Source organism: Vidua macroura, chromosome 22 (assembly GCF_024509145.1).
Source record: "Vidua macroura isolate BioBank_ID:100142 chromosome 22, ASM2450914v1, whole genome shotgun sequence".
NCBI lineage: Eukaryota > Metazoa > Chordata > Aves > Passeriformes > Viduidae > Vidua > Vidua macroura.
The window spans coordinates 1,327,041-1,354,030 of NC_071592.1; the positions used below are offsets into that span (position 1 = coordinate 1,327,041).

At 56.3% G+C, this 26,990-nt stretch overlaps 3 protein-coding genes across 4 annotated transcripts; 1 reads left to right on the top strand and 2 right to left on the bottom strand.

Moving 5' to 3' along the window:
- Window positions 1-1,348: 1,348 nt before the first annotated feature.
- LOC128818060 (T-cell surface glycoprotein CD3 gamma chain-like) lies at window positions 1,349-3,669 on the bottom strand. Its single transcript, XM_053997068.1, has 5 exons — window positions 3,570-3,669; window positions 2,976-3,182; window positions 2,509-2,640; window positions 2,311-2,351; window positions 1,349-1,533 (listed from the first exon to the last, which is right to left on the bottom strand). The coding sequence occupies exons 1-5, from the start codon at window positions 3,640-3,642 to the stop codon at window positions 1,471-1,473; spliced, it is 516 nt and encodes a 171-aa protein (XP_053853043.1). The 5' UTR covers window positions 3,643-3,669; the 3' UTR covers window positions 1,349-1,470.
- A 996-nt stretch (window positions 3,670-4,665) lies between these two features.
- On the top strand, window positions 4,666-14,278 carry ZW10 (zw10 kinetochore protein). Of its 2 annotated transcripts, none has more exons than XM_053997119.1 (16): window positions 4,666-4,787; window positions 5,478-5,612; window positions 6,106-6,207; window positions 6,650-6,727; window positions 6,832-6,991; window positions 7,148-7,297; window positions 7,714-7,905; window positions 8,095-8,258; window positions 8,435-8,617; window positions 8,800-9,038; window positions 9,782-9,853; window positions 10,477-10,655; window positions 11,898-12,028; window positions 12,280-12,411; window positions 12,615-12,817; window positions 13,027-14,278. In XM_053997119.1, exons 1-16 carry the CDS (start codon window positions 4,671-4,673, stop codon window positions 13,145-13,147), a joined length of 2,358 nt encoding a protein of 785 aa, XP_053853094.1. In that variant the 5' UTR covers window positions 4,666-4,670; the 3' UTR covers window positions 13,148-14,278. The 2 variants fall into 2 exon arrangements, with proteins under 2 accessions (XP_053853094.1, XP_053853095.1); XM_053997120.1 differs by having other exon boundaries at window positions 10,477-10,646.
- Window positions 14,279-14,315: 37 nt separating this feature from the next.
- On the bottom strand, window positions 14,316-26,353 carry TMPRSS5 (transmembrane serine protease 5). Its single transcript, XM_053996832.1, has 13 exons — window positions 26,294-26,353; window positions 24,976-25,040; window positions 22,772-22,956; window positions 20,005-20,127; window positions 19,524-19,620; window positions 19,142-19,255; window positions 18,926-18,969; window positions 18,647-18,809; window positions 17,945-18,144; window positions 16,164-16,262; window positions 15,863-16,005; window positions 14,552-14,704; window positions 14,316-14,400 (listed from the first exon to the last, which is right to left on the bottom strand). The coding sequence occupies exons 1-13, from the start codon at window positions 26,351-26,353 to the stop codon at window positions 14,392-14,394; spliced, it is 1,455 nt and encodes a 484-aa protein (XP_053852807.1). The 3' UTR covers window positions 14,316-14,391.
- Window positions 26,354-26,990: the final 637 nt, after the last annotated feature.

The following is a 26,990-nucleotide window of genomic DNA, read 5'->3' on the forward strand; positions in this document are numbered from 1 at the left end:
AACCCCCAGAAATCAGTAAAACCCCCAGAAATCAGTAAGACTCCCAGAAATCAGTAAAACCCCCAGAAATCAGTAAACCCCCAGAAATAAGTAAAACCCCCAGAAATCAGTAAGACTCCCAGAAATCAGTAAAACCCCCAGAAATCAGTAAACCCCCCGAGGGCCCCGCAGAGCAGCACAGGTTCAGAAGGGCCCGTGGGATGTTTTGCTGCCTGTTTCAGGTGGAAGCCTGGCCGAGCCAGCCCCGAGCAGAGGAAGCAGCAGCCGAGCAGGGCTGGGGGCGCTCAGTGCAGGAGGGGAGGTGCAGCCCAGCAGCTCCAGGATGCGGTTTAGAGGCACAGCTGGGCTCCTTTACCACAACAGCCCCCACGCCCGAGCGGGGAGATGGCGAGATACACACAGCACCAACCCCCAGCAGCTCCAAACCCACTCAGGGCCACCTTCTCACCCTTCAAGCCAGCCTGCTCAGCCTTCTCCCCTGGGCTGGGAGAAGCTTGGAGTGCTCTGGGCCTAAATTTTGCTTTAAAAAACTCCTAATTTTTCCTACACCCCAGTGCTGCTACCCCATTTTTGGGGTACATCCATGTAGAAGTTTGCCCCAGCCAGAGCCATCCCACACAGCTGGACCAGCACCCACCCAGTGGCAACAGCTCTGCCTCTGTGCTTACCTGCACCAGGGGGGTGTTTCTTTGTCCTTCAGGGTGAGGTGACACTGGCTGGCCCTGTCTGGTGTCTGTGCCCCGTTTTGGGGACTCAGACCACGTGAGCTGTTTCTGTTTGGGGCTGGGGAGTGGAGACCTGGCATTCCCAATGACCAGATCCCATCCTATGCACCTTCCCAGTGCCCAAATCCCATCCCTGTGTGCCTTCCCAGTGCCCAAATCCCATCCCTGTGTGCCTTCCCAGTGCCCAAATCCTATTCCATGTTCACCTTCCCAGTGCCCAGATCCCATCCTGTGTGCCTTCCCAGTGCCCAAATCCTATTCCATGTTCACCTTCCCAGTGCCCAGATCCCATCCCTGTGCACCTTCCCAGTGCCCAAATCCTATTCCATGTTCACCTTCCCAGTGCCCAGATCCCATTCCATGTTCACCTTCCCAGTGCCCAAATCCCATCCTGTGTGCCTTCCCAATGCCCAAATCCCATCCTGTGTGCCTTCCCAATGCCCAGATCCCATTCCATGTTCACCTTCCCAGTGCCCAGATCCCATTCCATGTTCACCTTCCCAGTGCCCAGATCCCATTCCATGTTCACCTTCCCAGTGCCCAGATCCCATCCCTGTGTGCCTTCCCCAGGAGCTGGACACAGCAGATGGAGCAGGGAGCCTGTGGGACAGGCTCATCTTTAATGGCAGGAATGTAGACGTGCAAGAGGTCGTGGAAGGAGCACAGGGCTGCAAGCAGCCCATCCTGGAGGGGCCTCCAGGCCAAACCAGCACGCTGATGAAGGCAGTCTTGGAGTCTTCCCACCTCACTTGCGGGCACGGGCGGGAGCCAGCCGGCTGTACTGCTCATCCTCCCGCTCTCCCAGGGGCTGGCAGGGGGGAAAAGGGGAGATGAACCCAAACTGAACCTGCCCAGCCCTGGGAGGGCGAGCTGGGTCAGCCTTTGGCAACATTCTCTCCACACTGAGGTGCTGAAGGTGTCCCCACACACACATGGAGGTGCTAAAGGTGTCCCCACACACACAGGGGTGCTGAAGGTGTCCCCACACACACACAGGGGTGCTGAAGGTGTCCCCACACACACAGGGGTGCTGAAGGTGTCCCCACACACACACAGAGGTGCTGAAGGTGTCCCCACACACATGGAGGGGCTGAAGGTGTCCCCACACACACAGGGGTGCTGAAGGTGTCCCCACACACACGGAGGGGCTGAAGGTGTCCCCACACACACACAGGGGTGCTGAAGGTGTCCCCACACACACACAGGGGTGCTGAAGGTGTCCCCACACACACATGGAGGTGCTAAAGGTGTCCCCACACACACAGGGGTGCTGAAGGTGTCCCCACACACACACAGGGGTGCTGAAGGTGTCCCCACACACACACAGGGGTGCTGAAGGTGTCCCCCCACACACACAGGGGTGCTGAAGGTGTCCCCACACACATGGAGGGGCTGAAGGTGTCCCCACACACACACAAGGGTGCTGAAGGTGTCCCCACACACACACAGGGGTGCTGAAGGTGTCCCCACACACACAGAGGGGCTGAAGGTGTCCCCCCACACACACAGGGGTGCTGAAGGTGTCCCCACACACAGATAGGGGTGCTGAAGGTGTCCCCCCACACTGGGGTACCCCCACACTCACCTGGTAGAGCTCGTTGGCGATCAGGTTCTGCCTGTCAGAAGCTGAAGGATGAAAGAAGGACAAGCTCAGGGACCAGGGGAGCCATGGACAAGGTGGGAACATTTACAAACAAACCCAAGAGCTGGCTGCAGCCCCTGGGTGCCACACAGAGCCCCCAGCGGTGCCGGGCACAGCCCTCGGGCTGCTCCAGTCCCTCACCTCGTGAGGTGTGTCCCCTGTCGTGGCCAGTGACGCAGTACACGGCCACTGCCAGGAACAGCGTGGCCACCATGTCCGCGATGACGATGCCCGAGATGGTGGGAGCGTCCACCTCGATGCAGTTCTGGCACACTGCAAGCCCAAAAGGACAGGGACACTGAGGGCAGGGGCACATCCAGAGGGCTCAGCCAGCTCTGCCAGTCCAACGGAGAGCAGCTGGCTTTGCCGTGTCACCCAGGGCAGGGGCACAAGCTGCCACATGTCCCCCACAGCCAGTGTGGGGCCAGAGGAGCAGGCGCTGGCACTAAACGGGGCTGCAGAGCTGTCACGGCGACACCACACGCAGAGGAACCTGCTGCAAACCAGTGGAGACACTCCCTGATGAGGGGAAATTCCCTCACGACTTGGCTTGGGTGAAAACTCCAAGCAGTTGTGGCTCTGGAAAAGCAGAGGTGTGCAACACTTACTGCGGTAGTGCACCTGGAGGCTGCTCCTTTTGCTTCCTGTCTCACACACGTAGAGGCCCCTGGGGTCGTCATAAACCCCGCTCAGGTCCAGCTGTGCCTCGTGTCCAACGGTGCTCCCATCTCTCCACCATGTGATGTTCTTGCTGCCCTGGGCTCGCACACATTCCAGGAACACCTTCCCACTGAATTCCTTCACGTAGATCTGCCCTGTGCAAGGGGAAGGGAGCAGAGAGCTTCACCTCTGAGTGATGCACGGCAGTGCAGAGCTCGCAGCTCCTTCGTGGGGAGGAAGCATCACATCAGGCTGTCCCAAAAAAAAAAAAACAAAACTCTGGGCAAAGCAGCTGCCCCGTCCTCCTTGCCCTGATTCCTTTTTCCCCATCGACATTCCAAACCTTCCCTGGTGGAAAACCTCACTAAGCCCTGGGGCTCCTTTCCCAGCACCCTCCTGATTCCTTTTTCCCCACTGACATTTCAAACCTTCTCTGGTGGAAAACCTCACCAAGCCCTGGGGCTCCTTTCCCAGCACCCTCCCAGCATGTCCAGGGAGCACGGCGAGTGTCCGGCCGCTGACCCCCACGCCTCTGGACTCACCTCGGACCCCCCAGCTGGCCAGGGCCAGGCTGGCCAGCAGTGCCCAGGCGCTCAGGGCCTTTCCCCCCGGCATGGCACGGCCCTGCTGGCTCTGTCCCCGCTCGCAGGACGTGGGAGAGCTGCTCACCACAAGGCACCACCCGCCCGGGCTGCGTCAGGTGCCGGATGCCGGGGGCTGATCCTTCCTCCCTCCCCCGAGGATGATGAGGGGCTCGGCGCCTGCCTCCTCACCCCAGCACCCACGGAACCCTGCAGAGCCACTGAGCCCCCCCACATCTCCCTGTCCCCCGCAGCCATGGACCCCTGAAACATTGCAGAGCTGGGGAGTCCCCAGAATTTCCACGTCCCCCTGCAGCCACTGGTCCCCCATAGCCGCGGACCCCTGGCGTCCACTGGTGGTCCCCGCTAGCCACAGACCTTCAGCATCCACTGGTGTCCTCCAGCAGCCACAGGTCACGCCACCCACAGGACCCTGCAGCAGCCACAGATCCCACAGCATCCCCCAGACCCCTTAACCCCTTATCCTGACCCATTAATCAGTCCCCAATCCCCCCTCATCTCCGGGTGTCCCCATAACCGCACTCCCCGATCCCCCCAATCTCCAGGTGTCCCCATAACCACGCTCCCCGATCCCCTCCATCTCCGGGTGTCCCCATAACCGCACTCCCGATCCCCCCCATCTCCATGTCCCCATAACCGCGCTCCCCGATCCCCCCCCATCTCTGGGTGTCCCCATAACCGCACTCCCCGATCCCCCCCCACCTCTGGGTGTCCCCATAACCGCACTCCCGATCCCCCCCCATCTCCGGGTGTCCCCATAACCGCACTCCCCGATCCCCCCAATCTCCAGGTGTCCCCATAACCGCACTCCCGATCCCCTCCATCTCTGGGTGTCCCCATAACCGCACTCCCGATCCCCCCCATCTCCGGGTGTCCCCATAACCGCGCTCCCCGATCCCCTCCATCTCCATGTCCCCATAATCGCACTCCCCGATCCCCCCAATCTCCAGGTGTCCCCGCGCAGTCTCGAACCCGCGGTCCCCCGATCGAGCTCCGCGCCGCGGTCCCGTGTCCCTCGCGGCCACCGTAGGGCGCGCAGCCATGGCGGAGCGGGCGGGCTCGCTGGTGGCGGCCGTGCTGGCGCACTCGGGCCGGCTCGACAAGGAGCACCTGGGAGCCCGCGTCGGGCGCCTCTCCCGCCGCGTCGAGGAGCTCAAGGCAAGGGACGGGCAGCGGAGGGGGCGCGGGGAGAGACGCGGGGCCGGCGCTGCGGCGGAGGCGGTGGGGACTGGGTGGCCAGCCCTGGGTCAGGCCGGTGTCCAGCCCTGGTTTGGAGCCGGTGTCCAGCCCTGGGTCAGCTGGGTCGGGGTGCCCAGCCTTGGTTCAGCCCCTGGTCTTCAGCCCTGGTTTGTGCCGGGGTGCCCAGCCCCGGTCAGGGGTGCCCAGCCGTGGTCAGGGGTGCCCAGCCCCGGTCAGGAGTGCCCAGCCCCGGTCAGGAGTGCCCAGCTCTCTCCATCCCGGGGTGCTCAGCCGTGGTCAGGGGTGCCCAGCTCTCTCCATCCCGGGGTGCCCAGCCCCGGTCAGGGGTACCCAGCCGTGGTCAGGGGTGCCCAGCTCTCTCCATCCCGGGGTGCCCAGCCCCGATCAGGGGTGCCCAGTCCCGATCAGGGGTGCCCAGCCCTGGTCAGGAGTGCCCAATCCAGATCGGGGGTGCCCAGCCTTGGATCAGGGGTGCCCAGCCTTGGATCAGGGGTGCCCAGCCCCGGTCAGGGGTGCCCAGTCCCGGTCAGGGGTGCCCGGCCCTCTCCATGCCGGGGTGCCCCAGCCCTGCCAGGCTCTCTCAGCCCGTGCTGCCATCCTGTCCCTGTGCCGCCGAGGTGACGCTGTCCCGCTGCTGGCTGTGCTCAGGGAGAGGTGTGCACCATGATCAACAAGAAGTACGGCGAGTTCCTGCCCAGCATGCAGAGCGCAGAGGACCTGGTGGCACAGGTGGAGGGGCTGTCCAGCAACATCGACGTGCTCAAGGCGGGCATCGAGAACGAGGTGACTCCCAGGGGGACATTCTGCTCCATTTCACCCCAATCTGGAGCCCCCCCACCCCGTCGTGGGGTGTTTGGTCACAGCCACAAAGCTGCCAGAGCTCAAGGAGTGTCTGGACAGCGCTTTTGTGGTGGGATTTTGGGGTTTGTGGCAGGACTCGATGATCCCGGGGGTTCCTTCCAGCTCAGGAGGTTCTGTGATTCTGTGGCTGGGATCCCTGGGTGATATCAGCCCCAAAGAATGCCTTGAGGTGACACCAGGGTGTACATTAAGAGCTGGCATTAAGGGCTTGTCACTCTTGTGTGGGTGGAAAGGTGTGTCACAGTGTCCTTAAGAGGGAAGGACAGGGCAGGGGGTGGGACACAGCAATAAAAACGATGGAGTTTTTTCCTCCTCACCAAATCATTCTGTGAACAGAAATAAATGAGTGAAATTTAAGAGGAGAATGTGTGTGCTAACCAGTGCTGTCAGTGACTGAAAGCTGCTGCTGTTTTAGGTCCAGCGAGATCTGAACGTCGCTGTTGCTGAGTTCACAGAGCTGAAGCAGCAGCTGGAGAGGGACACGCTGGTCCTGAGTGTCCTGAAAAAGCTGCAGGAGGTGAGGAGGGGGAGCAAAATAATCCTGCTCTCAGTGGGAGGCATTGTTCTGGCCTTCTGTTTTGGGTGAGTGTCTGCAGCTTAGAGATTTGGGTGAGTGTAGCTTAGAGATTTGGGTGAGTGTTTGCAGTTTACAGGTTTGGGTGAGTGTTTGTAGCTTACAGGTTTGGGTGAGTGTCTGTAACTTCCCAGTTTGGGTGAGTGTCTGTAGCTTACAGATTTGGATGAGTGTGTGCAGCTTAGAGATTTGGGTGAGTGTTTGCAGTTTACAGGTTTGGGTGAGTGTCTGCAGCTTACAGGTTTGGGTGAGTGTCCATAACTTTCCAGTTTGGGTGAGTGTCTGTAGCTTACAGGTTTGGGTAGTGTCTGCACCTTACAGATCTGGGTGTCTGCAGTGTCAGAGCAGAGCTGCAGTGACACCCACGTGTGTTTGGCCTTTGCAGTTTGATACAGCTGTCAAGGAGTGCAACTCTGCCCTGCAGGAGAAGCAGTATGTGACAGCAGCTCAGCAGCTGGAGCAGGTACCAGTGCCCCTGGGCAGGGTGCTGAATCACTGGGTGAGTTCCAGAGATGGTTTTCCCTGGCAGGGGCAGTGCTTACCCGAGCTGTGTCTGCTCTCCCCCAGGCACGGAGCAGCCTCAGGAGCCTGGAGTCCCGCAGGGGCTTTGAGCTGAAGATCCTGAAGGCCCTGGGCACAGAGCTCACAGTGCAGACACAGAACATGATCTACCATCTCGGGGAGGAGTGGCAGAAGCTCATTGTGTGGAAGCTTCCCCCTTCCAAAGGTGCTCACAGGGGTTTTTTCACTCTTTGTGCCCCACTGAAGTGCCTGTTTTCACCTGCAAGGTGGGACATGCAGTGAAACTGTTGGGCTGATGGAGAGGGGTAGATCTTTGCTTCTGCTGTGCCCTGTGACAGCCCTGGGTGTGCTTTGTGTGCAGGAAGCAGCAGCCTGGAGGCCCTGGTGCTCTCAGAGCTGCACTTGCACACGGTGCCACCCCAGGACGAGGACACTGCTGTCCCACCCGTGGCTGCCGTGCTGCAGGCCTTGGCTGTGCTGGGAGAGCTGCACTCCAAGCTCAAGGATTTTGGTAAGACAGACCCCAGAAACAGCCCCAGGGGCTCAGGGGGGATACTTCAGGCCTGTTTTAACGTGGATAGTGAGAGCCACTTCACTCCAGCAGGACACTGGAAATCTTCTTCCTCTCCTGGCTTGTGTTTCCCACTGAGGTGAATGCTGTAGCTCTTACTGATAGGAAAATATTCATTCCCATTACCTACCTGGAATTATTTCTCTTTTCCTGACAATTCAGTGTATTTTGATCTATGACTATGTGGTTTCATAGCCTGATGCTTGAAGGGTTTTACCTCATCAGTATCTCCCTGATAGAGCTGATCAAGGCATTATTCCTCCCACTTCTTGCAGTCTCCAAATCCAGAACGGTCAGGGCTGGCCCTCACTGGAGCAATCTGCTGTTGGAAAACCTCTGTTTTTCCCTTTCCTCAGGCCAGTTGTTGCTGCAGTACATCCTGAAGCCACTGATCTCACACCCATCTCTGGAGGCAGTGCCAGAGGAGCAGCCAGATGTGTTCATCCTGAGGTTCAGGTCCCAGGAGCTCGCTTTGGACGAGTCCTCTCCTATGGAGGTGTTTGACAAGATCAAGCTGGTGTTTGAAGTTCTGCACAAACACCTGCTAAGTATGTAGCTCCTCTCTTCTGGAGTTAGTTGTGATCAGTACCTTGTTCATTTAATGGGAGTTTTCTAGAATATCTGATTGTCAATCAGCATTATGTGCAAGGAAAGTGGAGGGAAGGCTTTTGAACTGATGGAGGGTCTGGCCCAGGAAGCAGCTGTATTAAAATCTGTTTTTCCTCTCTGGGATGCAGGTGTGCCTCTGGAGCAGCCTGGGGAGGGCAGAAAGGAAGGCAGAGTCACCCTGGCAGAGCTGCTGGGGGAGCTCATCTGGGAGGAGCTCTCAGACTGCCTCATCCACAACTGCCTGGTGAACTCCATCCCAACCAACAGCAGCAAACTGGAGCAGTACAAAGAGGTGGGTCCCAAAAAGCCCCTCAGGTTTGAGCACAGAGCCCAGGCACTCCAGTGGGATGGCATTCCAGTGGTTAATGCTCTCCAAAACCTCGTTCATCCTTTGCTTTTGGCCTTATTTAACTTTGTTCCCTGACTTTTGGAGACTCTGCTAACATAGAACACATCTGCTCTCCTCAGGTGATCGAGTCCACGGAGGAGTTTGAGAAGGCCCTGAAGAAGATGCAGTTTTTGAAGGAAGACACGACTGCCTTGCTGAAATACGCCTGCAATGTCGACTCCCACTTTGCCAACAAGAAGTGCCAGGACGTGATCATGGCAGCCAGGAACCTGATGACCTCAGAAATACACAACACTGTGAAGGTGACTGGGGATGCCTCATGGAGTTTTTCCACCTGGAAAACAATCTCTAAATATTTTTTAGTAGAGCTGCAGTGTTGTGTTTATCTCGAGTCTTAAACCTCTGCCACTGAGTGCTTTTTAATCTTGCAGATTCTCCTTTCAGAGCTCCAAGTTCTGATGGCCTCTCTCTTGCTCTCCCTTAGATCACACCCGACTCCAGCGTAGCCCTCCCAGAGCTGCCTGATCCTGGCTCAGGAGACCACGTGAAAGTGCACAGAGCCTCCAGCCTGCTGCACAATGGCACAGTGAAGGTGGGGAGGGAGAGCAGGCTGAGCCCCTTCACCCTGTGCCTGCCCACCTGCCGCATCAGCTGCTCCGTGCAGCAGCTCGTGGAGCTGGCTTACCACACCCTGCTGGAGGCCACAGCCAGCACGGACCTCTGGTAGGAATTGTTTGGCATTCCTTAGTTAGCATTGTTTATCAAAGCAGTACTTATTTATTTAGTAACTTGTGTGTCAGCCTCTAGCAACACCCAGCATCTGGTAATAGATTTAAAGAACTTTAAAGAACAGAAAATGCTAAAAATTAGACTCAGACATTGCTCTTGTTTTGGCTAGAGGATGTATCCCTGGGTTTGGGCAGGAGACTGACACTGCTGCAGGCTCTTCCTTCAGGTTTTTAGAAAAATCAATTGTTTAGAAAAATCAAACCCATCTCTTTTTGCCAAAACCAAGTGCTGGCCTCAGTGTGAGCAGAGTTCTTGCTGTCTTTGTGCTGGTGAAAGCAAAGAACTCCAGCCCTGCAGCTGGCAGGGCCCTTGGGGGAAAACAAACAGGATCCACATAAACTTAACTTTAACCACAGCCCTGAAGCAGCAGAGTTGCCCAGGTAACAGCTGCTCTCAAGGGGCAGAGAGAGGGCTGAGTGTTCCTGCACACCTGGAGGGGCAGGGACAGTGTCCCCTTTGTTCTGGGCTTTCAGGGATCGCCCTTCCACACTGAACCTCAAGGTCACCGCAGCCTTTGAGAGTTTTCCAGAGTGTTGACAGTGCTGTCATTGATCCTGACAATCCCCTCTTTGTGCCAGTGCTTCACTGCTCATAAAACCTTGTTGTGGGGCAGGCTGAGGGTCAGCTGTGGACAGGACATTAATGCCAGGCTGACATGAGCCTTCTTTTCCTTGTAGCTGCGTGCAGCTCTTCGACTGCGTCAGGAACATCTTCCAGCTCTTCTATGAGGTAGTGCCCACATACCACAGGTGAGTGTGTCCATTATTTCCTCTTCTGAGGGGGAATACTGCTGTTGGAACAGTCCCACTTGTCCACTACAACTCCATCAGCAAAAATCAACTGCTCAGTCTCTAATTAAACCATACCTGTGCAAAGCAGGTACTTGAGAGCTTCTGTGTTGTTAATCTTGTGATCAAGGGTGTGGGTGAAGTTCTCACACAGATGTATTTGCTTCCAGCCACATAACTTTGACCTCATATCTGATGCACAGATTTTTCATTATGTTTCTCCTGTGAAAAAAAAGAGCAGCAGTGAAGATGGAAAGTTCACAATCCTGTCAGAGACCTTCGGTCCCTTTTCCTCACTGCGACTTTGCTCTAACAAAATACATTCCTGTTTGAAAGTCCACGGCTGGAAACAGTGTGGGAAAACACAGGGTTCAAATGCCTCAGTGCCATTTCAGACTTTTCCTGCCAGTTCCTGTGGGGATGTGAGAGGTTAAATGTTTTTACTCTGTTTTACATCAGTCAGGCCTTGCTAGCACCATCTGCTGACGGACCATGCGTTTCTCTGGGATAGACACGACCATTTTTTTTTAACAGAACCAGCTCTTAATAAACCCATTCCTCCTTTTCCCTTCTTGCTGGGCCAGGGAGAACCTGCAGAAGCTGCCCCAGCTGGCTGCCATCCACCACAACAACTGCATGTACATCGCCCACCACCTGCTCACCCTGGGCCACCAGTTCCGCTACCGCAGCACCAGCGTGCTGAGCAACGGGGCTGCCACCTTTGTGGACCTGGTGCCTGCCTTCAGGAGGCTGGGTAACTGTTGTAGGTGTTAGTGACCCCAATGGGAAGAATGAACATGGACCTGGTGCCTGCCTTCAGGAGGCTGGGTAACTGTTGTAGGTGTTAGTGACCCCAATGGGAAGAATGAACATGGACCTGGTGCCTGCCTTCAGGAGGCTGGGTAACTGTTGTAGGTGTTAGTGAACCCAGTGGGAAGAATGAACATGGACCTGGTGCCTGCCTTCAGGAGGCTGGGTAACTGTTGTAGGTGTTAGTGACCCCAATGGGAAGAATGAACATGGACCTGGTGCCTGCCTTCAGGAGGCTGGGTAACTGTTGTAGGTGTTAGTGACCCCAATGGGAAGAATGATGATGTTTAACTCCATTTCAGAAGGCTGAATGATTTCTTTATTATAATTATGTTATAATACGTTAATATGCTATATAAAAGAAGATACTAAATACTACATGTTACTTTCTCTAACTATCATATCTCACTCCTCACAACTCGTGACCCTGTTCTCCAGAGCCCAGACAGAGGTGGATCCCATTGGCTGTCAGGCCCAAACAATCCACCATGATCTAAGTGTTCACTCTAGGTAAACAATTCTCTAAACACATTCCACAAGAGAAAAACAAGGAGCAGAAATAGAAATTGTTTTCTCCTTCATTTCTCTCTGTGCACCTCAATAAAAAGTCCTGAGAGAGAGAGAAATGTGCTTGCCACAGGTAACTCCCCACCTTCCCCTCTGGAAATGTGGGTCACGTGGGAGGTCACCCTGGCACTTGCTGCCAGGTTTCCTGGAGCTGTGGCTGCTCACACTGCCAGCAGTGGATTGGTGGTTTTTGGACAAGTGGCAGAAACTTTTTCTGACTTAGGAAGTTTTGGCTCTTTGAAACCCAGATGTTCTTGTGAGCTTAGTCCCAAGAACAGCTCAGTACCCAGCAAGATGTAGCACTGTGTTCTGGGATCTGCTGCTCAGTCCCTTGATATTTTCATTAGTTATTCCACAGAAATGAATTCAGAGATAAGTTTGTGTGAGCTAACAGGAGGCATCCACAATTCATTCTGCTACCCTGCTTTATTCCAGCAGTGTGGTAGCAATGCAAGCTGCACAAGAGCTCACTGGTTAAACTGGCTCTGGGAGACTCTTTGGAGACTGGAAATTTGATTAAAAATAAAACATGATGGCAAGTTCATTATTCAGCACTTACAGTCATAAATAGGCAGAGCAAATATAGTAATTGTTTAATTGCTTCTCTCTGCTTGTTTTGCTCCTAAAGGGATGGAGTGTTTTCTGGCCCAGATGCGAGTGCAGAAGGGAGAAATCCTGGAGAGGCTCTCGAGTGCCAGGAATTTTTCCAATATGGATGACGAGGAGAATTACTGTGCAGCAAATAAAGCCATAAAGCAGGTGAGGAAGGCAGAGAAAGAGCATCCCAGTGCCTGCAGGTATCCTGGGGAGGGTGCAGTGTGGCATCTCAGCCCTGACATCTGTGCAACTGCTAAAAAATCTATTTTCTGACGTGATGGTTAAGGGGTTTTTGTCCTGGGCTGTGTCTTTAGCAGGATTGCTCCATTGTTTCTCCCCATTTGCACTCACCTGATCCCCTGGTGCCTTTCCCAGGGCTCTGTGTGGTGTCTCACTCAGCTGTTGCCTTGCAGGTGCTGCACCAGCTGAGGAGGCTGGGCATGGTGTGGCAGGATGTGCTCCCTGTGAACGTGTACTGCAAGGCCATGGGGGCCTTACTGAACACTGCCCTGGCAGAGATTGTCACCAGGATTGCTGCCCTGGAGGTAACAGCCATGGGGGGTGCTGGGGACAGCGTTTGTCACCTCCAGAAACTCTCCCCAAAATCACATTTCAGGGGAGCAGTTCATTCACACAGAAGTTACAATCTTGTGTCCACGGGAAATGTTCACAATCCCAATTTTTCATTTCACTTGGCACTCCAAAAATAAAGCTCACTTCTGCTCTGTTCATGTTTTCCCCATTCCAGGATATCTCTGCAGAGGATGCAGACAGGCTGTACTCACTCTGCAGGATCATGGTGGAGGAGGGACCCCAAGTTTTCACCCCTCTGCTTGAAGAAGACAAAAATAAGAAGTACCAAGAGGAGGTTCCAGTCTATGTGCAGAAGTGGATGACATTCAGGGAGCTGATGATCATCCTGCAGGCCAACCTCCAAGAAATCGTGGATCAGTAGGTGTTTTCCTTTCCAGCTGCTTCTCCAGACCTGTGCCAGGGAGCTGGAGTTCAGAGGAAGAGCAGGAACTTCCCTTTTCCTTTTGCTTTTCCTTTTCCAGAGGAAAGGGTCAGGATCAGCTGCTGGCACAGGTCCTTGGAGGCTTGTTTGAGGTGCCATTTCTGGGCAGGTTGGTGACACAGAGCTCTCCCTGTCTCCCATCCAGGTGGGCAGATGGCAAGGGGCCTCTGGCAGAGGCATTTTCAGCAGCTGAGGTGAAGAGCCTGATCCGAGCCTTGTTCCAGAACACGGAGAGGAGAGCAGCAGCACTGGCCAAGATCAAGTGACTCCAGTTTACACCTGAGTCTTGTGACACAGCAGGAGCAAACTGACACTTCCAAATACTTTTTTGATTTCACCTTTCTTATTTGTACTGGTCTGGAAAACTTTGGGATTGGGTAAGTGCTTCCTGGAGCTTGCCTGGGGGAAGGAGCATTTCCTGGCTCGGTGTTTGTGTAACCTCATCTCAGGCTGGGCCTTTTCAGTGCTCAGCTGGGACTCTTCTATGCACTTCTACATCAGGGGACCTGCAGCCCCTCTGTGACCTCTTCTGTCCCCCACACCACTCATGGAACCCACAGACTTGGAGAGGTTTTGCTGTCCCTCCAGGAAGTGCCAAACTTTCCCACCTCAGCTTCCCCTGAGGAGCAGACCTCAAGGGAGAGACACTTCAGAGGGGGATGTGGGGAAAGGAGAGCCTGTGCTGAGTGAACCATTGATCAGGTCACAAATAGGAAAATTCTCTTATTTCTCATGGAAAATGTCTTCAAACTGATTTAGAGGTTTTCAGTGTCACTTTCCCAACTGTAGAAGCCAGTTCAGCTCCTTCCTTTGTGTTTGTGTTGGGTGTGAATTGCATAACTCTGTGTCTTTCTGGTGTTTTATTTTCTGTCCTTCAAGAATGGTGAGAGAAATGTAAACCAACAGAAAAAGGGAAATAAAGGTGCACTCACAGCATTAAGTCACAAGAGGCTGTTTGACACTTGGATTATTGTACATTTCCTTGAATTGAAAAACTCACTGAGAGCATTCACTGACCTCAGCCCAGAGACCAAGGTGCTGCACACGTGGAGCAAAGTCCTCCCTGCCCTGTAGTGCTTAGAAGAGTTTCAGTCACAGTTTAATGTTTGAACCTGTTGTCTTCTGTTGTCTCCTTGTCATTGGCACTTCTGTCCCACTCCTGTTCCCATTTCCAGGCATTTGTGCAGGGGCTGAGGCTTTCCTGTCACCCCAGTCCTTGCAGAACCCTTGTGCTTTTATGTTTTCCCCCCTCCCAGTGTTCCCAGAACATCTCATGGGATCCCCTGCCCCTTCAAACACAGTCATCCAAAAATGTCTATTTTGAAAAACACTTCTCCCCTGTTGATTGTTCACAGAACTGTAATTTGCTATTTTCTTTAATAAACTATTTATACTGAGCACGTCTGGGAGTCTCTTTGGGTTACAGTGAGACAGGAGGAGCCAGTGCTGGGCTGTTCTTCACTTGTGGGAAGGGCAGTGTTGCTGTGTGGAGTCTGTCCTGTCCCGATTTCTAGTGGATCTGAGAAAATCAATAAAAAAGGAAACAAAAAAAAGCAATCAGTACCATAAAAAAAGGTTGTCCTAAAGGCTTGTGCATCCAGGGAAGGAGTTCAACAGGATCCTGGGATTTGTCTGAGGAACAAGCAAGGCTGGCACGGAGCTGGGCTTACCTGGGTCACCTGGTGGATCCAGGGCAGCAGCTGAGCCACGTTGGTGTAAACCCCGGGGTGGTTGGGCTCAGCACAGCCCTGGCCCCAGCTCACAATTCCCACCAGGCGCCACGTGGCTCCATCCCAGCACACCAGAGGGCCCCCGCTGTCCCCCTGCGGGGCAGAGTCGGGCACGTCACGGAGTCACAGCCTGCTTTGGGTCCCTGAGGCTCACCCAGTGCCACCCCTGCCCGGTGCCACCGCCCCAGGCTGCTCCAGCCTGGCCTGGAGCTCTCCAGGGAGCACCCAAACCCCAGGGCAGCCTGTGCCTCACCAGGGGTGGCTGCAGGTACCCCCAGGTGTCCCCGTGCCTCACCAGGGTGTCCCCAGGGTGGCTGCAGATACCCCCAGGTGTCCCCGTGCCTCACCAGGGTGTCCCCAGGGTGGCTGCAGGTACCCCCAGGTGTCCCCATGCCTCACCAGGGGTGGCTGCAGGTACCCCAGGTGTCCTTGTGCCTCACCAGGGGTGGCTGCAGGTACCCCAGGTGTCCCCGTGCCTCACCAGGGGTGGCTGCAGGTACCCCCAGGTGTCCCCGTGCCTCACCAGAGTGTCCCCAGGGTGGCTGCAGACACCCCCAGGTGTCCCTGTGCCTCACCAGGGGTGGCTGCAGGTACCCCAGGTGTCCCCGTGCCTCACCAGGGGTGGCTGCAGGTACCCCCAGGTGTCCCCGTGCCTCACCAGGGGTGGCTGCAGGTACCCCCAGGTGTCCCCGTGCCTCACCAGGGGTGGCTGCAGGTACCCCCAGGTGTCCCCGTGCCTCACCAGGGGTGGCTGCAGGTACCCCAGGTGTCCCTGTGCCTCACCAGGGGTGGCTGCAGGTACCCCAGGTGTCCCTGTGCCTCACCAGGAGTGGCTGCAGACACCCCCAGGTGTCCCTGTGCCTCACCAGGGTGTCCCCAGGGTGGCTGCAGACACCCCCAGGTGTCCCCGTGCCTCACCAGGGGTGGCTGCAGACACCCCCAGGTGTCCCTGTGCCTCACCAGGAGTGGCTGCAGACACCCCCAGGTGTCCCCGTGCCTCACCAGGGTGTCCCCAGGGTGGCTGCAGACACCCCCAGGTGTCCCCCTGCCTCACCAGGGTGTCCCCAGGGTGGCTGCAGGTACCCCCAGGTGTCCTTGTGCCTCACCAGGGGTGGCTGCAGTCACCCCCAGGTGTCCCCGTGCCTCACCAGGGGTGGCTGCAGACACCCCCAGGTGCCCCCGTGCCTCACCAGGGTGTCCCCAGGGTGGCTCCAGACACCCCCAGGTGTCCCTCCCTGCTCCCAGCCCTACCTGGCAGGCGTCCACGTGTCCCCGCAGGTGTCCTGCACACAGCATCCTGGCCGTGAGCTCACCCTTGTACACGCAGGAGCTGTTGCACCTCCGGGTGCCGATCAGGGGCACCAGCGCCTCCTTCAGCGTCCCGGCCACCTGTGCTGGGGACAGGGACACGGAGGAGCCGGGAGGGAAAGCAGAGGCAGCAGGAGGGACAGCAGGGGAAGGCGGCACTGCCTCCAGGGGTGAGGTGTGGCCAGGCCCCCGGAGCAGGGCTGGAAGGGGCAGGGAAAGGCTCCCGGCAGCGGGGGGAGCTCACCTTGGCCAGGTGCGGTGTAGCCCCAGCCCGACACCCAGCACTGCGTGCCCTGCAGCAGGTCCCGCGGCGCGGGCGGCAGGCACACGGCTCGGATGGCACCTGCGGTGACAGGGACAGCTCCCAGGGGACAGCTCCGGAGCCCTCGGCCTGGCTCGGGGAGGGAAAAGGCTCCCGGTGCGGGGGCTGCGGCACTGCAGCTCCCACTGCCACCCCCAGGGACTGCCAGCTCTGGGCACGCTGTGCTCCCCCGGGCCAGCCGGGGTGTCCCGCAGGAGGGTCGGGGACCTGGAGCACCCCGGGACAGTCGGAGGTGCCCCTGCCGTGCTGGGGGTGGAACTGGATGAGCTTTCAGGCCCCTTCCAAGCCAAACCATCCTGGGAGTCTGGTTCTGCCAGAGCTGCTCTGGCGGCAGGCTCAGCAGAGGCTGGGTTTGGGCAAATTGTCACCGTGGGGTAGGACAGAAAACAACAGGCAAGGACACGGCAGCACCGCGACAGCCCCGGGATATCGTAGCAGGGGTCCCCGCTGGGTAATAATTAGTATTGATTCTATCAGAAGGCTGATCAATGTTTTATTGTACTAGACTATATTAGACTGTGCTATTCTCTGCTATCAAGAAACGCTCCTCGCTCTTCCCATACGGACTGACCAGATTTGTTAACTGGAATCTCAACACCATCACCAGTGGCTGATTAGGAAATCACCCTTTGGTAAACAAATCTCCATAACACATCCCACATGCGCACAACAGTGCAGCAAGTGAAGATAAGAATTGTTTCTCGTTCTTTTCTCTGAGCTTTCTATAAGTTACCAATGGCACGGGATTGCTGAGCGTTTTGAGCTGGTTTCTTTTCTAGCATCAGTTTTATTGCACGGCTGTGATGATGGGGAGATGTTAGTAGCTTACATCTTTACCAGCAGACAAAGAACTTAATGCTGTAACTTACTTTAAAAGTTTTTTTAAGCTAATTATACAAAACAAAAGCATATTGACAGTTTTATTTCACTACTACAAGCACACGTACTTTTAGTTAAATCAATGCTTATTTTGAATCCAATGCTTAAGATACAATGCACAGAGCTCCATTATTAAGCTTAGAACTTCTTAATATCTCACGAGATATACTTTCTCACAGCTTCCCAGGAAAATCCTGGGAAAGCTATCTCTCTCTTTGTTCAGAGGATATGTGATTACCACACTGGGACAGCCCCGGGACAGAACTGGGACAGAACTGGGACAGCCCTGGGACAGAACTGGGACAGAACCGGGACAGAACTGGGACAGAACCGGGACAGAACTGGGACAGCCCTGGGACAGAACCGGGATAGAACCAGGACAGAACCGGGACAGAACTGGGACAGAACCGGGACAGAACTGGGACAGAACTGGGACAGAACCGGGACAGCCCTGGGACAGCCCTGGGACAGAACCGGGACAGAACCGGGACAGCCCTGGGACAGAACCGGGACAGCCCTGGGATAGAACCAGGACAGAACCGGGACAGAACCGGGACAGCCCCGGGACAGCCCTGGGACAGAACCGGGACAGAACCGGGACAGCCCTGGGACAGAACCGGGACAGCCCTGGGACAGCCCTGGGACAGAACCGGGACAGAACCGGGACAGCCCTGGGACAGAACCGGGACAGCCCTGGGATAGAACCAGGACAGAACCGGGACAGAACTGGGACAGAACTGGGACAGAACTGGGTCAGCCCTGGGACAGAACCGGGACAGAACCGGGACAGAACCGGGACAGAACCGGGAGAGTCCCTTCCTTACCTGAGAAGTTGAGGGGCACCTGCAGCCGCAGCAGGGCGATGTCGTAGTCCAGGCTGCTGCCGTTGTAGAGCGGGTGGGGGATGATGTCCCGGAGCGGCACCCCCGCCCCCGGCTGCCGGGAGCCGTGCGTGACAATCCCCGCAAAAACCCGCCAGGCCGGGGCTGGCGGCTGCCTGCAGCCGGGCGGCACCGGGGCTGCCCTGAGTGCCGGGCAACGAGCACCGGCCTGCGGGCTAGCAGCGGGCACGGGGAGCCGGGGATGGGCACGGGGAGATGGGGATGGGCACAGAGAGCTCGGGATGGGGACAGAGAGCCGGGGATGGGCACGGGGAGATGGGGATGGGCACGGGGAGCTCGGGATGGGCACAGGGAGCTCGGGATGGGCACGGGGAGCCGGGGATGGGCACAGGGAGCCGGGGATGGGCACGGGGAGCTCGGGATGGGCACGGGGAGATGGGGATGGGCACAGAGAGCTCGGGATGGGCACAGAGAGTTCAGGATGGGCACAGGGATCCCGGGATGGGCACTGGGAGCTCGGGATGGGCACGGGGAGCCGGGGATGGGCACGGGGAGCTCGGGATGGGCACGGGGAGCCGGGGATGGTGACAGAGAGCCTCGGATGGGCACAGAGAGCTCAGGATGGGCACGGGGAGCTCGGGATGGGCACAGGGAGCCGGGGATGGGCACAGGGAGCCGGGGTACCTGTGCACGCAGTGAGCTGCCGTCAGGATCCACTCGGGGGCCAGCACGGAGCCCCCACAGCGGTGCTGGGAGCCCTGGCACACACTGACCTGCCAGGGCCAGCGGCCGGGGGCCACGTCTGTGCCCCCCACCACCCTCACGGTCCCTGCCTGCAGCCCGCACTCTGCAAGGAGCGGGGGCAGAGGCTCCAGCCCTCCCTGCCGGAGGGCAGTGGGGGGCAAGAAGCTGCTGCCTCCAGGCAGGGATCCTGGGGGCACAGGAGGGGAGGGAATCGCTCACCTGAGCACTGCAGAGCCACGATGCGACCGGACCGGCAGCTGCTCCTGTGTGGGAGCACGGCTCTGGTCAGAATTAACGTCAGCCAAAGCCCTGGCGAGCTCCAGGGCGGCCGCAGCAGTTCCCAAAGGGGTTTTGCTGCACGGCACCTGCTCGTCTCCGTGGTTAAGCCTGAGAAGAGGCTCCAGCAAGCCCTGCTTGCCCCAGGGCTGCCCTTACCTGACCTGCCACATGTCCTCCAGGCTGCCTTCCTGCCGCGGTCTCACCTGCAGGAACTGCTGCCTGGCACTCACCTGGACATCCCTCAGGCTCACTGCCTTCTGCTGGCTCATGCTGCAGGAGCGACAGGAAACGGCCCGGGAAGGGGAAGGGGTCAGCAGCGTGCCCCTGCCACGGGAGCGTCACAATCCCGCAGCTCTGGCAGCTGGGAAGGAACTTTTTTTGGCTGGAAGGAGCTTCTGGGGCTGTTCCTGCAGGTCCCAAGCCCGGCTTCCCCAGGGAATGGCGTGGCCTGGCTCTGCTGCCCTGCCAAAGCCCCCAGCCGGGCTTGCCAAGACCACCCCTGGCAAAGGGCAGCAGCAGCTGCCTGTGCCGTGCCCACCTGAGGTAGCCGAGCTGCTGGCAGAGCAGGGTGCCCAGGGAGGGACCCCAGTGCCCGTGGCACACCAGGAGCCAGCCAGGACGTGCTTCCAGCCGTGCTTCCAGCAAGGAATTCGCTGTGTTGATCCTGAAAGACACTAAAGGCGCTCCATTGCAGACAACCTGGGAGCTCCCTCCCTCTGTGCAGGGTCATGCACAGCCAAAACCCCCCCCTAAACCCCAGGAAAAAAACCACCTGAGGAATTAGAAACTCTAAAAGAACCCAGCCAGAGGGGTCACAGGCAAAGGAGTCCTGGAAGAGTTGCCTTTGCTGTGGGGTCCCTCCGTGTAACAAAGGTGCAGTGCTGGGGGTTCAGCAGGACTCCAGGGAAAAGCAAAACTGCAAAGTGCAGCAGGTCCTGATTTTTAAAGAGCCTCTCTTCTGCCCTTGCCAGGCCCGGCTGCCCTCTCCCCACCATGGGACATCAATCAAAGGTGCAAACCTGTGCTGGGAGCCCCCCGGACCACGGGCTCTTCCTCCTCACCATCATCACACGCTGGGGTCACGCTGGAGTCCTGCTCCTGGGGGGAGCCCTGCTCTGGCTGGGGCTCCTTTAGGTGCTTCACTTCAGGAGACAGAGAAGGGGTGAGGGTGGGCTCGCACAGCCCGGCAGCACCCCGAGATGCCCAGAACTGGGCACAGCCCTGCCCACTGCGAGAGGTGAATGAGCCTCCCCAGGAGCACAGCTGTGCCCCACCCCAGGCCAGGGCTGACCCGGCAGCTCCCACCCCCCACCCCACTGCTGGCAGCCCAAACTCGCCCCCAGAGGGGCAGCAGGGCTGTCCTGGGGGCACTGACCGAGCAGCCAGGTCCCAGCTGCCATCCCTGCCAGCAGCCCCGCCAGCCCCAGCAGCAGGAGCAGCCTCCTGGTGGTGCCCAGAGCCCCGAGGGCCACCTCGGCAGGGTCTGCAAGGGAGGGAGAGAGGGTCAGCGGGGTCTGTGGGGCCTCTGCCAGCTCTGCCAAGGCCCTGCACTGATTTCCAGGGCTCACCTGCGCCTCTCCTGCAGGAGGAGCTGAGCTAAGCCTGGGTTCTGCCAGAGCCCAGGACTCAGGACCCAGAGCTCAGGAGCCAGAGCTCAAAACCCAGAGCCCAGAGCTGGGGACACAGAGCTGGGGACCCAGAGCTCAGAACCCAGAGCTCAGAACCCAAAACCCATAGCTGGGGACCCAAAACCCAGAGCCCAGAGCTCAGAACCCAAAACCCAGAGCCCAGAGCTCAGGACACAGAGTTGGGGACCCAGAGCTCAGAACCCAAAGCCCAGAGCTCAGAACCCAAAGCCCAGAGCCCACCCCTCTCCCAAAGCCACCAGCAGCTCACCCACCGTGGCCCGGGCAGGGCTGTGTCCCCCTCCTGGGCTCGGCCATCCTGGGGCTGTGTCTGGGGCAGTGGGGCCAAGCTCTGGGGCAGAGCAGAGGCAGAGCAGCTCCGAGCCAGGGCTGGGCGAGCTGTGCGATCACCACGGCAGCAGGAGCAGCCAGCTCAGGTTCCTGTGCATGCGCTGAGGGCTCTCCCTGTCCCCAGACCCCCCCTTGTCCTGCTGCCAGGGCCCTGCAGGGCTGGGGGCCATGGCTCAGCCCCCCCTCCATCCCCAGCTGTCCCCAGGTGTCCCCAGGTGTCCCCAGGTGTCCCACGTCCCACCTGCTGCCCCCTTTCCCCTCCCGTTCCCTGCCACATGAGAAGCCCCAGGAGCAGCTGAGGGGCTGCGGCTCCAGCCAGCTCCGAGTCCTTTGGGGATCAAAGCTTCCTAAAGAGGGAAAAAAAAAACCAAACAGGGAAAAGCCTGGAGCTGCTTTTTAGCACCCCCACATCTCCAGGCAAGCGCCTGCCAGCTGTGGCAGGTGAAGGACAGGCGAGGGCTGCTGGGCCCCCCTGAACCCTCCCTGCTGGATTTTGTATAAATTACCAATGGCACGGGATTGCTGAGCGTTTTGAGCTGGTTTCTTTTCTAGCATCAGTTTTATTGCATGGCTGTGATGATGGGGAGATGTTAGTAGCTTACATCTTTACCAGCAGACAAAGAACTTAATGCTGTAACTTACTTTAAAAGTTTTTTAAACTAATTATACAAAACAAAAGTATATTGACAGGAGTTTTATTTCACTACTACAAGCACACGTACTTTTAGTTAAAACTATGCTTATTTTGAATCCAATGCTTAAGAGCTCCATTATTAAGCTTAGAACTTCTTAATATCTCACTAGCCATACTTTTCTGTAGCTTAGGGAGTTATTCTAAGCATTGATACACAAACTACTGCTCTATTTTACTATCTTACTTTCTACTTTTTATGTAATTTTTACTTCTCATATATTTTTTAACTCTCTTTCTTTCTACTTATATAATTTTTCTGCTGACAAATCTTACGGCTGCTGCTTAGCTCTAATTGCAGTTCTGTTGTCTCTAAAGCCTTACTTTTGTAGCCTTCCCAAAACTCTCTGATTTTCAAGATTCCCACACTCCCCACCCTGAGCTCCCCCCAGGAGCTGGGTTTTGCCTGCCTGGAGCCCACCAGGAGCAGCAGGGCTTAGGCAGCAGCTCCCAGCTGGCTCCTGACTCTCCAGGAGATTTCTTGTTGCTGAAAGAGGAGTTTCCAAGCCGTGGCTGGGCAGGAGATGATTTTCTCAGCAGTGCAGAGCCCTGGTGGAACAGAAATCCCTCGGGCTGCTGCATCCCCTCATCCCTCTGCCCCAGTCCCCAAAACCAAGAGCAGCTGAGCAGACTGGAAGAGCTGTCCCGTGGAATAAAGGCTTTTTTTCCCTCACTTCTCCATCCCTGAGAGACACAGCTGCTGGCTCGGCTCTCCAATGAATTTTTAATGCCATTTAACCAAAGGCACTCCCGTGAATGTTTCATGACCTGCCCTGCAGGTTCAGGGCGGGGGTTTGTTCTCCCTCTGAGCAACACCAGGTGTGCTGTGGCACAAACGCGCCCTGTGCTGGGCAGCTGCTGTGAAAACAGGGGGTTTGCGCTTGGTTTGGATTGTTTTTCTCCAAGCCCCGTGTCTCAATAAGAGTTCAGGCCAGAAAAGCTGCAAATATCCCCCAGATCCCACCCTGGCTCAGCGCCTGACCCTTTGCTGTGCCTCTGGAGCGTCCTGGGAGGACTGTAGATGGTGCTGGAGCACCAGAGGGGAAGGAGGGAACGGCGCAGGCACAGAATCCAGCCCGAGCATCCTTTGCCTTCTCTTCTGGGCACAGAGGGACTCACAGGCTGCTCCTCCCAGCCCGGGGCCGCTGCTGGACCGGGTCACGTCATCTCCCCTCCCAGAATCTGCCAGAAACTCAACCTTTTCAGAGTCAAACGAAGATGAAGAAGTTAAGCAGAGGTGTGAGCACAGCCAGCGGGGCACAAACACCTTCCCCGCAGCAAAACCCGGCGAGCGAGGGCTGGTCCTGGCAGGGGAGGTGAGGGACCAGGGCAGGGTCCAAAAGGATTCCTCAGGAAAGGGTTAAAAAGCCAGGACACATGCCCCAGCCTGCGCTGCCTCGCTGCTCTGAGTCACGCTCCTCTCTCCTTCCCAGACTCGTGCCAAGCAGATCAATAATTCCATCCACCCCCCTCGCCTGCAGGGACTGAGAGGAGAGCGCTCTCCAAACTCCTCCTGGGCACACGGCTGGCAAAGGGGCAGGGGCAGCAGCAGCTTCTTCCTCCCATTTCCATCACTTTTCTGGGCTTCTGGAGGACACAGAAGCAAAGGGAAGCAGCAGTGCCAGACCCTGGCGGTGCCGTGCCCGCTGGGTACCTGGCAGGCTGCAGAGGTGCTGTGAGGCAGCAAACATTCCGTCATTTTTTTAAAACTTATTCCCATCGGAACAACCTTCCCTGTCCCCTGGGAGCAGCAGCAGAGCCCAGCTGTGCAGGGAGCAGCCAGATGTGGGCTCTGCTGGAAGCCAGAGCTGCCAAGGTCAGAGCGTGGGGAGGACACAGCCGTGGCTTGCCAGGTTCTGTGCAGCTGTGGCAGCACATCCTTCTCTCTCTCAGGATTTTTCATAGAGCAGCACAGAGAGAAGAAAGAGAAATTTCTATTTCTGCTCCTTGTTTTTCCCATGTGGAATGTGCTTGAAGAATTGTTTACCTGGGGTGATTGCTTGGTTGGATTCTGGTGAGGATTGTTTGAGCCTGGTGGCCAATCCAACCCAATCCAACCCAACCCAATCCAATCCAATCCAATCCAACCCAACCCAATCCAATCCAACCCAATCCAATCCCATCCAATCCAATCCAATCCAATCCAATCCAATCCAATCCAACCCAATCCAACCCAACCCAACCCAATCCCATCCAATCCAATCCAATCCCACCCAATCCAATCCAATCCAACCCAATCCAATCCCATCCAATCCAATCCAATCCAATCCAATCCAATCCAACCCAACCCAATCCCATCCAATCCAATCCAATCCAATCCAACCCAACCCAATCCAACCCAACCCAATCCAATCCAATCCAATCCAATCCAACCCAATCCAATCCAACCCAACCCAACCCAATCCAATCCAACCCAATCCAATCCAATCCAATCCAATCCAATCCAACCCAACCCAACCCAATCCAACCCAACCCAATCCAATCCAATCCAACCCAATCCAATCCAATCCAACCCACCTGTGGCTGGACTCTCAGAGAGGGTCACAAGTTGTGAGTTAGATGTGGCAGTTAGAACAAGTAGGTTTGTAGTTTTAGTATCTCCTTTAAATAGTAAATTAACGTATACAAGTGAGCTTATTGTAAATGCAGGAGAACCCGGTGGGAAGAAATGCTGATGTCTGACTCCAGTTCAGGAGGCTGAATGATTTCTTTATTGTAACTATGCTATAATCCATTAATATACTGTTTAAAGGAGATACTAAAACTACAAACCTACTTGTTCTAACTACCAAATCTAACTCACAACTCATGACCCTCTCTGAGAGTCCAGCCACAGGTGGGTTGGATTGGATTGGGTTGGATTGGATTGGATTGGGTTGGGTTGGATGGGGTTGGGTTGGGTTGGATTGGATTGGATTGGATTGGGTTGGATTGGCCACCAGGCCCAAACAATCCTCACCAGAATCCAACCCAACAATCACCCCAGGTAAACAATTCTCCAAACACATTCCACATGGGAAAACAAGGAGCAGAAATAGAAATTGTTTTCTTTCTTTCCTCTGTGCTCCTCTATGAAAAAATCCTGAGAGAGAGAAGGATGTGCCTGCCACGTGAGCTCCTCTCCTGTGCTCTGAGGGACACCTGATGTTTAAGCTCCTAAATATGAGGGGTGAAGTTCAAGGTGACCCTGGAAACCTGAAAAATCCCTGTGCTCACCCCAGGGGAAGTTGTGGCATTAAAGGGGACAGTGGGTGACAAGAGCCACAGGCAGCTCATCTTGCCCCCAAGCCTCTTTCCCTCTCCTGGAGCATTTCCTTCCTCACCTCATCTCTCCTTCCTCCCCTTTGTCCCCTGTCTCATCCAAGTCCCTCTCTGAGTTGCTGGGAACCTGCAATGAGAGAAATGGCCCAAAGCAGCAGCCTAAACCTGCCTGAGCCTGGCAGGACTCTGCCAGATCTCATCGTGGAGAATAAATCCTGGAGTGCGTTTTCCCAGCAGTGACGCTGGGAAAATAAAATTAAAAAAAAAATAAAGAAAATAAAATTTAAAAAAAGAAAGAAAGAAAAAGAGGAATTAATAATAAGCTCCGAAGCAGCCTTCCATACCTGCCCACCTCAGGCACAGGGGTGAACTGGTGTGAAGGAGGGGAGTTTAAAGCCTTGGACAGAGCCAGGAACAGCAGTGGGGTGTGAGTGCCAGGACAGGGCCAGCTCCCAGCACAGCCCCTGGTGGATTTTCCTGCTCCATCTCCCGCTGCAGCACGGGCAGAGCAGACCCCACCCCTGCCCTGCTCCAGCCTCCCTCCCGAGGCAATTTGCTGGGTAACGATTATGGAGCTGAGGAGGCAATTTCAGGAGGACTGGTTTCTGCCTGGAAGGAATTGAACGGAGGCACTGCCATAACCCGATGCAATAATTTGTTTAAAAAAGCAGCTGGCGCCTCGTTAAGCAGAGGCAATTTCGAGGCAATTCCCTGCAGGGATGGTGCCAACCTCCCCAGAGCCAGGGAATGGGCACGCTGCTCCTCTCCTGCCTCAGAGCACACGGGAGAAATGCCCTGACCCCACTGACTGTGATGGGGACACCTCAGTGCTGTCACCTTCCACCTGGCACAGGTGAGAGGCAGGGATGTGGTGCCCCTCTGCTCGTGTTCCTGCAGAGCATGGGCAGCCAGGAGAGGGCTGGGCCCTGGATTCTCATCCATCACCCAATAAATAGAGAATTTAAGGATGTCAGGGATGAAATGTTTTCATTCTCTGTATCGTGTTCCAGCACAAAGATATCCCGAGGGATTTATTCTCAGAGATGAGTCAAAGAAGAAGAATAATTGTTAGAGAGAAATTAATTTATGCTCTTTTCCCTCCCATTTCCAAACAGTTTATTTGTCACTTGTCAGCTGAACCTTTGCCACTGCAAGTTGCTGAGGACCCAAATCCCAGGAAAGGAAAAGGAAAAGGTTTTCCAGGAGGCTGGATGGCATTTCTGCTTTGTTGTACCCTCAGTCCCTGTACTGAAACCAGAGCTTTTAACCGCAGGGGAGTCACCCCGGGGTGGCACTCGGCAGCTGGGAGCAGCTTGCCACCCCGAGAGGGAGCAGAGCCCGGCTGTGGCTCCCAGGCAGGGCCCCCGGGCTGTGACACACTCGCCCTCCCCGGATGAAGTCACGGCTGATGTCAGCGGGGCTGGCGGGTCCCTGCAGCATCGCCGTGTGCAGGAGCTGGGCTGCTCTGCCCAGCCCTTCCCGTTCAGAGCCGAAAACCCACCAGAAATCCCCCAGCCCTGGGGCTCTCAGCGGTTCCTCAGGCACTGAGCGGCCCCGGGTGCACCAGAGGGGAAATCCGACAGTGCTCAGTGAGCAGGCTGAGCAGGAGCCCAGGGCCGAGGTGTGCCCTGTGTGCACAGCCCGGGGATGCTCCTGAGCTGCACTTCCAGCAGATTCTCTCCCTGAGCCCTGCCCTGCTCTCCCTGAGCTGCCGGGGTGTCACCCTTGCGTCAAGAATGACACAAGAACAGATGAGGACACAGCGTGGAAAGGAAGAAAAGAAAGCTTTAATGGAAAGGAAGAAAAGAAAGCTTTAATGGAAGGGAAACTTCGGCTTAAATAGACCAACACGACACATTTGATTTTATCGGTTAATTAATAAAAACATCTTTCTCACACACCATCCTTGAGAACAGAAAAGCAAGGTGGAAAAACACCACTGCAGATGGTTTAGACTAACAAGTTATCACATTCCTACAGCTCCCTAAAAATTCTCACAAGCCACTGAGAGAACCCATTGCTGTTTGTCTCTCCCTGCCCAGGCTGGCATCCACAGCAGATCCCGGGGCTGCACTTC